This window comes from Morone saxatilis, unplaced genomic scaffold (genome assembly GCF_004916995.1).
Source record: "Morone saxatilis isolate NCDOM2014 unplaced genomic scaffold, NCSU_SB_2.0 Contig21, whole genome shotgun sequence".
NCBI classification, from domain to species: domain Eukaryota; kingdom Metazoa; phylum Chordata; class Actinopteri; family Moronidae; genus Morone; species Morone saxatilis.
The window spans coordinates 19,984,520-19,998,466 of record NW_023339774.1 but is presented as its reverse complement, the minus strand read 5'-3'; the positions used below and the strand labels follow the sequence as shown (position 1 = coordinate 19,998,466).

General features: G+C 37.4%; 1 protein-coding gene across 1 annotated transcript; it reads right to left on the bottom strand.

The window, feature by feature from the left end:
• Nucleotides 1-9,088: 9,088 nt before the first annotated feature.
• Nucleotides 9,089-13,730, bottom strand: crhbp (corticotropin releasing hormone binding protein). Its single transcript, XM_035668165.1, has 7 exons — nucleotides 13,641-13,730; nucleotides 13,416-13,509; nucleotides 12,664-12,821; nucleotides 11,822-12,032; nucleotides 10,980-11,125; nucleotides 9,636-9,753; nucleotides 9,089-9,551 (listed from the first exon to the last, which is right to left on the bottom strand). The coding sequence occupies exons 1-7, from the start codon at nucleotides 13,728-13,730 to the stop codon at nucleotides 9,397-9,399; spliced, it is 972 nt and encodes a 323-aa protein (XP_035524058.1). The 3' UTR covers nucleotides 9,089-9,396.
• Nucleotides 13,731-13,947: the final 217 nt, after the last annotated feature.

Below are 13,947 nucleotides of genomic sequence, written 5' to 3'. Positions count from 1 at the left end.
TGTCATTTTTATGTCCCAGTAGATGTCCCAGCTGAGACTCTCCCTGCTCCATTATAAATGTCAAAAGTTTATTATTGCATAATTGTCTTTCTTTGTTACAGGCTGATTGTGCATTTAAACATGTTTGTCCCTTGTCAGTCTTGCTGTCTATGTTCCCCAAGGACGAACCCTTTCTCCCTTTGGTGCAAAGCTGGAGTCATGGAAAAATGCACAGGATCACAGTGAATAAGGTTCACGTTACGCTTCAGTGATAAGGGTTTTACTGTACAATGTCTGTAACATTTAATGCTTCTAAATGTATTATGTGTTGCATGAGAAAGATAGACGTGTAGAAACATTTTAAAAAGTCTGACCACCTGTTTTGAATAATATTTGACTTTGAGCATTGTCTTCTAATATAACAACTTATATGGCAAAAATAAATCTACTGGGTGACATCATGTAAAAACTAAATGAAGCTACAGTGAATAAAGTCTATCCTCTGGAAACTGGAACACACAATTTCTTCTTGGATCATTATTCATCAGGTGCAAGTACTGATGTTTGTGATGTATGTTTGGGTATGTGTGCATATGCAGTGGTGGAAGTAGTATTCAGATCCTTTACTTAAGTACTAATACAATATTGTAACTTAAATAAACAGAAGTATTATCAGCAAAACGTACTTTATCAAAAGTAAAAGTACTTGTTCTGCCTGTGACTGATACATGATATCAGTGACATTATTATGCATTATAGCATTTTACTGTTGCAGCTTCAAGGGGTTGGGTACCTCCATAGGGTCATTAAATAGGGTTGTGTGATGATTAATGGGAAAGGAAAGAAGAAAGTTTCTCTACTACACAAATTCTTATGAACTTTTTTTTTACTTTTCTCTAAACTTGTAAAATATTGGATATTTTTACCTCTTTGGACCTCAAACATTCATATCAAAGAAACGAAACCATCTGAGTTTAGAAGGGAAAAGTCTCTTTGTTGGAACCAGAGGAGTGGAGGAGGTGTGGAATTAGGTTTTTAGACTTTAACAACTTTACTTGGACTTTAACACCAATGACTTGCGACTTTACTCGGACTTGAGCCTTTTGACTTGAAAATACTTGGTACCTTCCCCCAAGCCCAAATATAAAAAAGTGTGCTATTTACAAATTGTGCCATGAATCAGTTAAATTAATTGAATCAACTAATGTTAACACTATTTATTCCCAACAAGTTGACACTTAATTGCCCAGACCCACTTTGTTTGAACCAATCCAATAGAATCCAATCAAGTTGCAGAAGAGAATTGTGAAGAATAATGTCACGTTACTGAGTGCCAGTTGGAAAAAATGATACCAAAGATACATTTGTGTGAGTATAAAAGCTATGTTGATTTGGGACTTGAGTGCTTAGACTTAGGAGTAGAATAAGGAGTAACAGTCAAATAAATGCAGCAGACAAATTGTACTTAATACAACATTTCCCTCTGAAATATGGTGGAGTAGACACATGAAGCAGCATAAACTGGAAATACTTCTCCAAATTGTCCTTCTCCTTGCTTAAGTGTACTCAGTTACTTTCCACCACTGTGCATGTGCGAGTATGTGCGAGAGCAAGTTTTCTCTCAATCAGCTTTCACTTACTGGACATCTGACAAAGGCGAGAGAGGCTGTGCTTTTGGGAAATGACTGTGTACCATGTCTCGATGACGCATGGCGATCCCAATACGCACAGACCACCTGGGTCCAGCAGCATCAGCCAATCACACGGACACGTCTTCCCCTCAAGCAGAAATGCTGATATTCTCACCTTGGGGAGGACAAAAGTGTAAACTCAAGCTGCATTTTCTAAGGGTTTTCCTCTGTGCGTCCCTTTTCCCAAAATACCCAACAGACAGTTCACTTGCAATGACATTCTGAGCTGTGACGTGGAGGAAAATTACTGAAACAAAATACAATGGAAAGCGTGATGCTTTTATGCGCGCAGATGGTGCTTGCACAAACCCTCACCGTTACAATGCAATTTGTCTGTGATTGGCTGTAATCGAGCAGGCTAATCACCCTATCTCCCGTGGGAAGATGCCATGCAGTAATTATGTTTTTTGTTCAATTTTTAAAAGGTTGCAATCAATCACAAGTGTCATTTGATCGTCTTTAAATGTGGATATTTATATTCTCACACTTATAAATATCCCCCACTTCAACACACACTCTTCAAAATGTTCATGTAATTGTCTCTTCCTGTGACTAAATGTCATGTTCAGGAACTGGCTTCCAACAGAGGACCATTTTCCTACAGATTGTAAAGTTTGAGTCGTGAGCATCTTTAATAGCTTCTTGTATTGGTACAATCATGTAAGTCCTGTTAGTGTGGGAGATAATTACTGGCAATTAAGAAATATCTCTCACCTGAACTTCACTCTTAGGTTTCCAGCCGGCAGACCTGTGTTTTAATATCTGTACGTTTCAGTCTAGACTGAAGCACAACTTAAAAGAAATTGTGTTTGACGGAAACAAATTGTTAAAGGCTATATCAGAAATGAAATATAATAATTCCCCCTGGGATTATTAAAGTATTTCTGATTTCTGATTCTGAATCTGTTATTGTGCATAAAATGTACTGCCAAAAGTCTCTTTCATAACTGAGGAGACCAGAAACTCTGATGGCCAGAGAGAAAAGGGGGGAAAGCTACAAAGACAACACACAATGCCTGAAAGAACATGTAGAGCTGTTGTTAACATCCTGAAGTGAATTTTACAGAAATGCCCTAAATAGAAGGAAAGAAAAGCATGACGAAAGAAGAGGGGAGGGACAAGAAAACAGCCTCTTTCTAGGTAGCACGTATGTAGCATGTTTTACTTTCAGGGACAGTTTCTCCTCACTTCAAGTGTCACTCATCCAAATGAAGCCGCTACCTGCAACGAATGTCTTTAAAATATGCCTCAAGCCCTTATCTCCCACATGCTGTCCGTTCTCCTGTTTCGTCACTTTGTGCGTCACTGTTTGTGTCATAACTCCTCGTTAGGAGCGACCTGTGTGTGTGTGTGTGTGTGTGTGTGTGTGTGTTAGAGAGATGGTTTCAGCGTTTTCTTAGCCTCAGCTGATGATGAGGAAAAATTGAGTGAAGATCAAATGTGATATGGACCTTGGACAATGAAGAAGGGTTACACAGCTGCAAGTGTTGACAAGAAACATTCAAGCGGGCTCAGTATTTATAGTGTGTGTGCATCTGGCTGCACTGTTCTTGTGGTTTATGTGTCTGACATTGCAGATCTCACCGGAATTTCACCTTCCGGAGGCAGCATTAGAACAACAGTATAAAAGAAATGAAATAATAAAGATAGACAAGATGAATTTGACATATGTCCTATAAAATAAAAAAGAAAATATAAAAGAAATCAAATCAGAAGCATCGAGATGAAAAAGAAATGTAAAGTCTGCAAAAAAGCTGAAGTGAAACATTCAGGAAAACATGTTGTTTTTAACATTTAACATTTATTCCCTTAAGAGAATAAAGTTTCAAGTGCATGGATGTGATGAAATACAGGAATCAGGACCCAAAAGCAGCAACAGAAACAGGACAAGTATAATAAAAGGAGACTTTACTCAGTTGTACAGCAGTTCTTAAAATAGCTGTGGGTGCAGACAGAGGTGACAGTTGTTAGCCAGGCAGGGCTAATAGCATCCAGGACCTCACTGATGAATCTCACAGGGATAATTATAAAGATGTTTAGAGGATACTTGAGCTGAGATTTGGACAAATTTATTGAGCAAAATGGGAGACAACAACTTTGCTTTAACTCGGGAGGCAATATACTACCCTTGTAAAAAATGTAGTTTCAGAAAGTATACTTCAATGTGCACTCATGAGTTATGTAGCCTACTTAAAGTGTGCTTGTTGACATTCAAATTATATATAATTATAATTAATTATAATTATAATTATATTGTACAAATGATGGCAATTCTTTTAACATGTACTTTTATATTTCAGATATTTCTCCTAAAATGCTTCAGACAACAACTAGAATACATTTAATATATTATAAATACTTTAAATGTGTAAATGTCTTTGCTGGATTAGTATCTTCTTTGTAAATGGAAGTTATATTGCAGATATTAAGTGCAAAAAAGTATATATAAATACAATTACTTATAACTTAATGGTGGTCTTAAAATAGCACAGTAAGTGCACTTGAGTGTAGTCAAGTTGCATATCATTAACACACTAAGTACAAAGTCAGTCAGTGAAAAATATCCTAGTTTAAGGTTAGAAATCATAATATATATTAGTTTTATATACTTAAAATATTTTAATAATGTACATCCTTTCCAGTATGTATAAAGTCCACTTACTCTAAGATCCATGAATGATCTGCTAGGCAATAAATAAGAATTAAATTTGTTTATTTACTAATTAATGTGGTTCAGGAACTTGTAGGGGTTTTCCATTTCTACGCTGTCATTCATCATATAAGTTCTTAATCTTTTTTTTAAAAGGAAGAAAAGTCAGATCCTTGACGGTAGATGAGAATTTTGACACCTCACAGTTTTAGGCATTAAGAACAGTTGTCGAATAAGACATTTAAGAAACCCCACGACCCCGATGAAACACCTCATGATTTATCATTATATGTCTGAACACCTTTAGTGCTGCTTAGTAACAGATGGAGGATGATCCTATTATGAATCACAGCACGTGAGGAGCCAGATTTTCCACAGCAGCTTGCTTTAGCCTGGAAAACGGTGTGGTCATCCCCCGGGGGATGACGACAATACACCAGTGAAAAATGCAGTCCTGGAGCCCCTGTTGGGCAACATACAGCCTGAAGTCGCCCGCACTGGAAAAAGATTTAGGTGGGCTTTGCATTATTTATAATGTCTCCTGGGATTTATACCATACTCACATGTATGATGTTCACAGTCTGTTTTCTGCTGCAATCTCTAGTGGTTGATAATATTTATGACTTTTTCTTTTTTAAATTACTCACATTGGGGCACAAACTATAACAATGATTGTTTCATCTGATTTTGTTATAGTCTCTATTTTATAGATTGATAACAGGTCAGTAAAATATAGCATAATATTCCTTTCATTTTAATCTGATCCAAGTGGAAATATTAAGATCTGATTGAAATAATTAGGTAATATGGATCACCAAAGTGATTTTAATTCGTCCTGAGTGGAACATGAATGTCTGTAACAAATTTCATGGCAATGCATCTAATAGACACACTAAAACTCATGGTGACACTAGAGGAAAACTCAGGGGATCTCCAAAGATTCATCCTCTGTGCACCATGAATGTTCAATATTCCATTGTCATTTCTAGACCTACCATTACTGAAAACGGATCTTAAAATGAATCTGCAGAAAAAATAAAAAAAAACAGCAATATTAAGTAATGTTTAAAGTAATTTACAGAAAATATTGTAAAGGAAAAGTAAAATATTAAGTTTTACCTAAAGACATATTAAGAATTACTTTTTTTTAAAATATACACACCTTACTGTAGCCACGCTTAACAATTATATCATGAACATGAGAAGCACAGCAAATAAAATATTGAGTGTCTGTATCTGCTTTGAGCCCCTGCTGAGTGATTGACAAAGTATTGATGATTTTGTCTCTCAGAAAGGCCAGATTCAAATGTCACGCTTGATTTTCTCATTCTGTTGAGTTCAATCAAACCGTCAGTCAAAAACACACTTCCTCTGATAAACATTTCAACTGTTACGCAATATTAAAAAGTACGTGAAGTGACTGCTGCACAGCGTGGGACCAGGTCTCTACTGACACTTTATATAAAACATATATACTGTATAATGTACTGCATATAATAGTCCTTAAAAATGTACACATACACCATATTGTCTTATCATTCATATCAAGGAGTGAATGCATCATAAGGCTTGTTCAATAATTTCATCACTGAGCACAAAGGGGACACACAGAAAGCTGCCTGAAATAGTAACATAGTCTGAGAGAAGAATATAATAGAAATATAAGCTACATTTATTAAATAAAACATACGTACATGCAACAATGACTTTACCCTACCAACAGGTATTTTAGCCAAAGCCTGATATCTTCTTCTTTTGTGCCATAGAGCTTTATTGTGTCCAAAAACTATTAAAACACATCAATGAGCCACACTGTTGTACTCTGTGACCTATTCTTTTATTATGATAAATATGGGTGTTGTATTGTAGTTTGACTCAATCCCACCCCTGCTGCTTTAAATACTCACTGGCGCACCAAATCAGCAGCTGCAAACAGACGCCAACAAATGTACTGTTTACCCTTCCTGAGTAACATTCACTAAAAACTACAGTTCCCAGGTGTTTTAGGAGATGCTTTTGAAAATGAAAGTAAATATTAGTGATCAACTTTTAAGGCACTTTCCTCCCAAGAGCATCAATCATTTCACTAAGTGCACCAAATGTATTCAAATGACAAAAACCTCTAGTGGCCACTGTAAATAATGGAGCAAAGGAGAAAGTGACGATGTCGTAGATTGACATCGCATAGGGAGGAGGTCGGAGTGGATCAACAAAATATTGGATGTTAACAGACAGCCGACAGTCAACAGTCAGTTTTTTGCATGACCACAATTTCGAACCTAAAGGGTTTATTATTGTAACCATGATGACGAAGCTCCTCTAACCTTAACAAACTTGTCATTGTATCAGTCATTTTTGTGCCTAAACCTTAACTTGAGCATTTGTCGCATCGTTAAACTCATTTTGGAAGGCACAGACAAATTATGTCATCCTGCTGACATTAGAAAACACTTCTATCTTCTCTTTTAATTCGGCGGGCTTGTTGGTTTTTAAAGGTTTACGTCTTCAGAGCCACAGATAGTCTAAATGTTTAAACAGACAGACTAACAGATTGGTTTCTGTCTTTACATGGGATTCATCAATATAGGATAAATATAGAAAAACACCAAGTTTAAATATAGAAATGTCCTTTTAGACAGGATATTCATATTTAAATTTGTGAAAGACCACTAATTGTGCTCGTCACTACAAGATGTACACACACACACTGATTTCTGACTTGGTTCATGATCACACACTCGTTCATCACTGGCTGTGGCTGCAGGTGTCTGTCAGTGATAAAACACCTGCAGGGCTTTAATCACTGGTCGCCCCATTGGTTTGTACCATTCAAGCCATTATTTTCAGAGATATCGCCTGCTGTTCTTACCATAGTGACAGTGAGGGGAGTGGTTATATAGCAGAGACAGTCATCAAAGATACTGACATCATCCCACATCTGAAGGGATAATGAAGTGGAAAATGCTCCCCTGACAGCGTGAAAGGTCTCATGGTTGTTTACCGAGTTATGGGTGAGAGGAATTCTGAATGATTGCTTATAAGCGATACAAAACAGCTGAAATTTATTGAAATGTAATAGTGGATGCATGTTTATTTGTATAATAACTGGTGGGCCTACCTGCTCTGCCACAGAGATAATGCCAATGTGAAATCATCATCTTCCTGTTGTGTATCTGTTTAGCCTATAAAGTGAATGAAATGCCTGAAATACCTACAAAAACATAATATGGGACTAACTTTCTAATGCTAATGTGAGCATGCTAGCATGTTCACTGACAATGGCAACACATGTAGGTTTTATGTTTACCATGTTTACCTTCTCAGTTTAGTGTGTTAGCACACTAGTGATGGGCACGGCAGTTCTTTTCAGTGTACTGTATCACTGTAGTTGTTTATTAAATGCAATGTACGTTCACTCACAACTGACTGAGAATGGATCATTTCAGGAAGTTATTTAGTGCAGTTTGTTCATCAAAATGATTTATTCTTTAGAGTAAAAGGTCTATGGATGACACAACACTACAGCATTCTTACATTTTGCACATTAGCACTAAATACAAAGTTCAGCTGGGACTGATGGGAATGGCGTTAATTTTGCAGGTATTTGGTGATAAACAAATTAAAACTGCTGGTGGCGCTAGAGGTAAAGTCAGAGGATCACCAATGCCAGTAGGATTCATCCTCTGGGCCCCATGAATGTCTGTACAAACGTTCATGGCAATCTATTCAGTAGTTGATATACTATATTTAAGTCTGGACCACTGTGGTGGACCAACCAACTGATTGACCAACATTGCCATCCCTGAAGCCATGACATTACCATGACATGCATACAGGCTAATTCATCATGGATGGAGTGTTATGGGATCAGGTTAGAGTTACAAGCAAGCAATGGCTTTATAATTCAAACATTTCCAAATTAGACAAGAGAATGTCTTTAAAGTTTGTGTAAGTTTTGTCACACTACTTTAGCAAACTACTGGACAGACAGAAACAGTGCTGTCTGGAAAGGTGGAGCAGTAAACACCTCCCATATGTGTTCCTCCACTGAAACTAATGAATTGAAAGTAATTTAATGGAGCAGTGCACAGAACAGACAGGAACAGTTGCAGGAATTTTCTGTAAACACAATAAGAACAAAGAGTGGTGAATACCCTTTATAGAAATGTATAGAAAATGCATATAAACTTATAACTGAAACCTATCAGACAAATGGCTCAGATCATGAAAATAAATGTGACCTAAATGTAAGTTTATGAATTAAAAGACGTTTTTTGCATCTTGAGAAAACACAGCATGAAATTGAGCCCAATCACAGAAACCTTCTGAGCACAGAATGATGCTATTGTACTTTTTTAACTGAACATTTAAATATAAATTCTCTTTCTTGCTATTTGTGTGTGTGTGTGTGTGTCGACATTTTAGGACGACTGTACAATATATTTTGTCATGTGTTTGTCATTGTAGGTGCTGCAGTGCACAGTTTTGTTTCTCACCGTGACACAAATTAAAACACAAAAACACATTCTGCCATAACCGAAATCAGAGCAAAACCACAATTGAGTGCTTTGTCATGCGGTATAATTTTATTACAAAAAGGTTTTATACAAATTTAACTGCATAATGGCAATGAACACATCATGTATCATTCGGAAAATAAACAGCAGGTAACATTCATTTTAGCACCATTCCTTTTCAAGAATGTTGGCCATGAACCCATATGCAACGTAATAACAATATCATAAGTCTCATCTTCAAAAACACACATATTGTACACAAAGCAAAAATAAAACAATAGCAGTTCCACCAAACACAAAGGACACTTCATTAAGCTTTATTCAGCAACAACCAGAATGAGTGAAAAAAAGATGGAAAGAAATTATAAAAAATAGACAAAATAATTGAAAGTCTGGAGTTTGTAATATCATAATATAACTGTGAATGTATATATCTTGTTTTTAAGACATTTCATCTAATCAGAGGGACCGAGCAGGTGGATCTCTTGCTTTTAGTAAAATAATTTTAAAAATGTTTGCAGTCAAATGATACATTTGTCACTTTAGGATCCAGCTGGGATCAGTTATTGAAACAGAAATCCTCTACATTGTTGAGTTTGATGGTCTGCAGTTCCTGGCTGTCCAATAGCCTGTAGCTAAAAGACACACGGCTCACAAACCTCCCACTGGACACCATCCTCACCACTGTGTTGTCACAGCCGATCTTCATGTGGGCTGCAGGGTGAAAGAAGAGGAAAGTCTTAGTCCAACCAGCAGGTTTAAATCATGTGGAAGGAAAGCAGATCAGTGTGTACTCACTGGGTCCGGTGAAGGAGATGCAGAGGTCTGTGATGGGCAGCAGCTTTGACGTGTCGATGCCATTTCCTCCAAGCAACTGCACAAAATCTCCTGATTCTGCACAAGCAGGCATGGACCTCTGTGGACAGCAACACATGGGTTTATGAGATGTGGCAAATACTATCCATCAGCATGATTCAGTGGAGTGACATGCAATTTATCACAATGCACTGACTGGGTAGGATATGCCAGCATCTGTACAAACACGGGTGAGTCCACTGAAGGTAAAATATAATGATGAAATGACGAAAGTCCAGGCAATAAAAGGCATTATAGAAAAAATAATGTATATATTTTTTAAACCGAGGTAGACTGAATGCTTCCCGAAATGTACGGCTACAGACGCAGTGGTTTTGTGTGTTTGTATCCTGTAAGATGTCATTTTGTTTGTCTTTTTTATTTTTAGAGCCCTCTTCTTTATACTTTCTTGACAAGCGATCTTATGCCTTTATTCGAATAATGACTGTGCTCTCCAGAGAAATGAAATGATAGGTCACTACACCCTGTGCTTGAGTTCAGGAGCTAAACACCAGGTTGCTTGATGTCCTTTGAACATCATAAAAAAATGTTAGGGAGGAGCTGTATAAAGCATGTGAATTTAAAACTGATCGTAGTTCATCCAGATCTTTTTTGCTGTAAACACAACACTGGCAGCTTTAAGTTGATATGGTAAACAGTTGCCTATTTACATATTCAGCAGATATGAATATTACCATTCATTTGGAATCAAGTTTCTGGACACTTGATGAATATAAGTCCAATATTCCCTCTCCTTTTACCTTTGTTTTGGTCTCCACCAACTCCTGGAGGCAATATCTGTTTCACCAGCTATAGCCTCTTACTTTGTCTGTCTGTTAGTGAGCAGGTAGTGTACTGTTGGTTTTAGAGCTTTTTAACTACAAAACAGCTTCACTGGTATGAGTGAGTGAAGATAAGATAGACTTTATTGATGTCACACTGGATACATTTACTTGTTGCTGTTTACTTCTAAAGATTTAAAGTTTTTTGCAAAAGGAACTTGTGTATTAAAAGTCAGAAGATCTGCAAGCAGCTGTAAGCTTCAGGCAAAGTATGTAGATATGACGGTATCCTGTCAAACTATGGACCTTAAGGGAAATCAATTTATGTTGCATAAGAACTGTACTTAATGTTTTGAAGGGTCAATTCACTCAAATCACAACAATAGTGTTCAATGCAAAAATCACCTTTAAGTGGGTAATAGTATATTATTGAAGCTGAAGTTTCTGGAAAGACGTATTGCTGCCCTAAATTTGAATTAATCCCCATTGTACTGTAGTTGTTTACCTTGGGAAAGTTGTTGAAGTGCCCCAGGGTGAACTCAGAGACGTCGATCTCCACTGGGTAGATGATGGAGAAGCTGCAGTTCCTGTGCTGCTGCGGGATCACCATTGTGTAAGTGCCCTCTGGTGACTGGGAGATGACATTACAGGCTGCAAGGAGACAAGAAATGGTGAAAGGAGGGAGGGATGTGGCAACAAGGATTTCCTAGATGGATTGTCAAGATGAAGCGGGTGAAAACACACAGAAGCACAGGCACAGTGACAAGCATCCGCAAGCAGTTTATCAGTGATATAGTTTGAAGAGAAAGAAAAATGCAATTACAAAATGTAAAGGTGATTTAATATTTGAGCACCTGTTCTGTCAGAGCAGATGGAACAAAACTCATATTTACAAATTGCTCCTTTTATTTCTGATTATTTGAGCTGGTCGGTGAAACCAAATGTACAGGCGATAAAACTTCAAAGACTGAAATAAATGTTGCTTTTGACAGAATTCAAGTCTAATGCCATGAAAGCAAATGATGTGGTATTTTAAAAACTATGGAAATTGTCAGGGATTAAATCATTGCACAGGTTTAACAGAGAATTAACTCATTTGGCCCTTTTTTTTCTTATCCTCACATGTCACTGTAGGACATAATTTGCCATGTGATCCTGCTCCTGATCCAGAAACATAGTGATGACAAACTGTTCCCTGTTGGTGCAATTGATGACTAAAGCACCCTGCCAGGCTTGTATTAACACCCCAGACTCACACATTAATTGCTACACGAATGGGCTGAAAGCTACATTTGCGTGCATGTGTGCATTGTATAGTTTATTTATGAATGTGACGGTCAAACTTACGGAAAGGATTGATGTGTTTCCTGAATGTCAGGGTGAAGCTGCTGCCAGCATTGTGAATGCGGAAGAAGACCATGGCCACGTTCTGAGAGGAGCGCACGCTTCTCCTCACTGATCCCGAGTCGCAGTAATCCACATATCGCTCGTACAGAGGCAGTGGGTGATCCTGGGAGCTGGGGAATTTCTCTCCTTTCATCACCCAGCCGTCAAACACCTTCATGGGACATATTAAGAGGGGAGAAGATGAAAGTATGGATTTTCATATTCAGTCAAAGATGATTTCTGCAAGGGTTTTGTTTAAAGTAATTGTAAAATAGAATGGTAGAATGAAAAAATATTTCAAAAAAGTGTGCGTTGTGGTTGATCTTGCTGTGGGAAACACATTGAACTTAAAGGTTTAGACTAGAATGGTATGTTTAGTGTGGAGGGAGTAACCACAGAGGAGGAGACTGGAGGGCAGCTCACCTAAAGTAAGCAGGTTATGTACAATTGCCTTATGTTAAAGGAGCTTTTTGTCTAATCAGGAAGTGTTTCTAAGCTTAACAAGTTCACTGACCCCAGTTTGGTGGCATGAAAACAAAGACAGGCTGTACTACAATAACAAAAACAAGTTCACATGTCATCACCAGTGATTACTAAATACATACAGAATTATATAATGCACCTAAGAAGCTGTTCACAGGAGTGAAGGGTGTTACAATTAGAGCTGAAAGTCGGTAAATAAAGGAATTATTTTAAGTTGATATTTTGGCTCCACTTCCAAGATCTATACATCATTTCACACCTGAGGAAGGTTTTGTTAACATGTAAGAGAGGAGGAAAATGATGACAAGATGTTAGTTTACCGTGATGAAGTCCCCTGCCTTGCAGTCGATGTCAACACTGTCATATTCCACACTGATCACTTCGTTGGGCTCTGCCATGAAGAAAGCAGCACAGCTGAGCTGAGGACGCTCCGCTGTGAAGGTGAACTGACCCTCCACTGCAACCATGTCCAGACAACCTGGATCACACATACATTTATACGGTTCAGAATAGATGTGCATTCAACAAAACCACTACAAACAGAGTGTAAAGGGTTTTGTTTTTTTTAATTAATACTGTAATTACCATTTGTTTCCCTTTATTGTTTCTATTTTATCTAATATTTTGCTTCTCTGTTACTCAAATAAATGTTCTGTTATGCCGATTAAACAAATTAAAACTGAAATACCAGATATTTCCTATTAAATTTTCTCTCAAATGTCCAATATCTCACAATATATCACATATTCTGTACCTTGATACAAATTTTAAACTTAAAACTTAACATTTTCAACACAACATGTTAACCTGGGTATTGAAAAATACATAAATGAAGGACAATGAGCAGAAGATCCTATAAATAAAATAAAATCTGAAAATAATTCAGAAATCAAAAACATAAAAGAAATATATTACATTTCTTGTTCAGAACTGACAGTTTATAATTTTGCAGTAAAGACAGTTTATGTGACAGATACATAAAAGCTTTTTTTTGGCTCTCATACACAAATATAAGCTGCATAACCAGATTTTTGAAGAAATAGGTTATATATGTAGCTTTCATATAACTTACGTAAAGGTCGACGGTACATTAATTCCTCAGGTATTTCTCTCTTCAGCTCCGAGTTAAAAAATGAATATAATTCATCTTTTGAGATCTCGTTGTTCTGGAAAAAAAAATTTAAAATTAAAAACAATGTTTAATGTTGAACACAAAGTTTAACAGGAACTTATGTGTAAATCTGTACAGAAGGGTATAACAACAAACAACAAAGTTGACGTATGTCCTGACACTTACCTCAATATATCTGGAGTCTCCCTTGAGGACAGACAGACACAACACCAGAAAGAAGAGCTGCTCTCGGAAAGTGCGCTCCATAACGCGCATCTCTGTCTGCAAGTCGCACCTGAGGGGAGAAAGTGTGAGCTGCTCTGCGACCAGCGCCGCGTTTTATAGGACCAAGTAACTGTAACGAGCAACTGACAGGGTCGCTGTCACCCACCGTGGACCCCCCTCCCTTTACCCAACCAATTGCGTGGTTGTGACGAGAGCAAGGATGGACAGTTGAGAGACAGACAGAGAAGAGAGAGTGAGAGAGAGAGAG

Excerpts from the sequence above, each read along its gene's own strand:
- crhbp (XM_035668165.1), bottom strand. The coding sequence starts at position 13,730 with ATGCGCGTTATGGAGCGCACTTTCCGAGAGCAGCTCTTCTTTCTGGTG. Across the intron at positions 12,033-12,663 it reads AGGCAGGGGACTTCATCACG|GTGTTTGACGGCTGGGTGAT; the intron begins GTAAACTAACAT and ends TGTCCCATGAAG. Across the intron at positions 11,126-11,821 it reads GAAACACATCAATCCTTTCC|CCTGTAATGTCATCTCCCAG; the intron begins GTAAGTTTGACC and ends GTCTCCTTGCAG.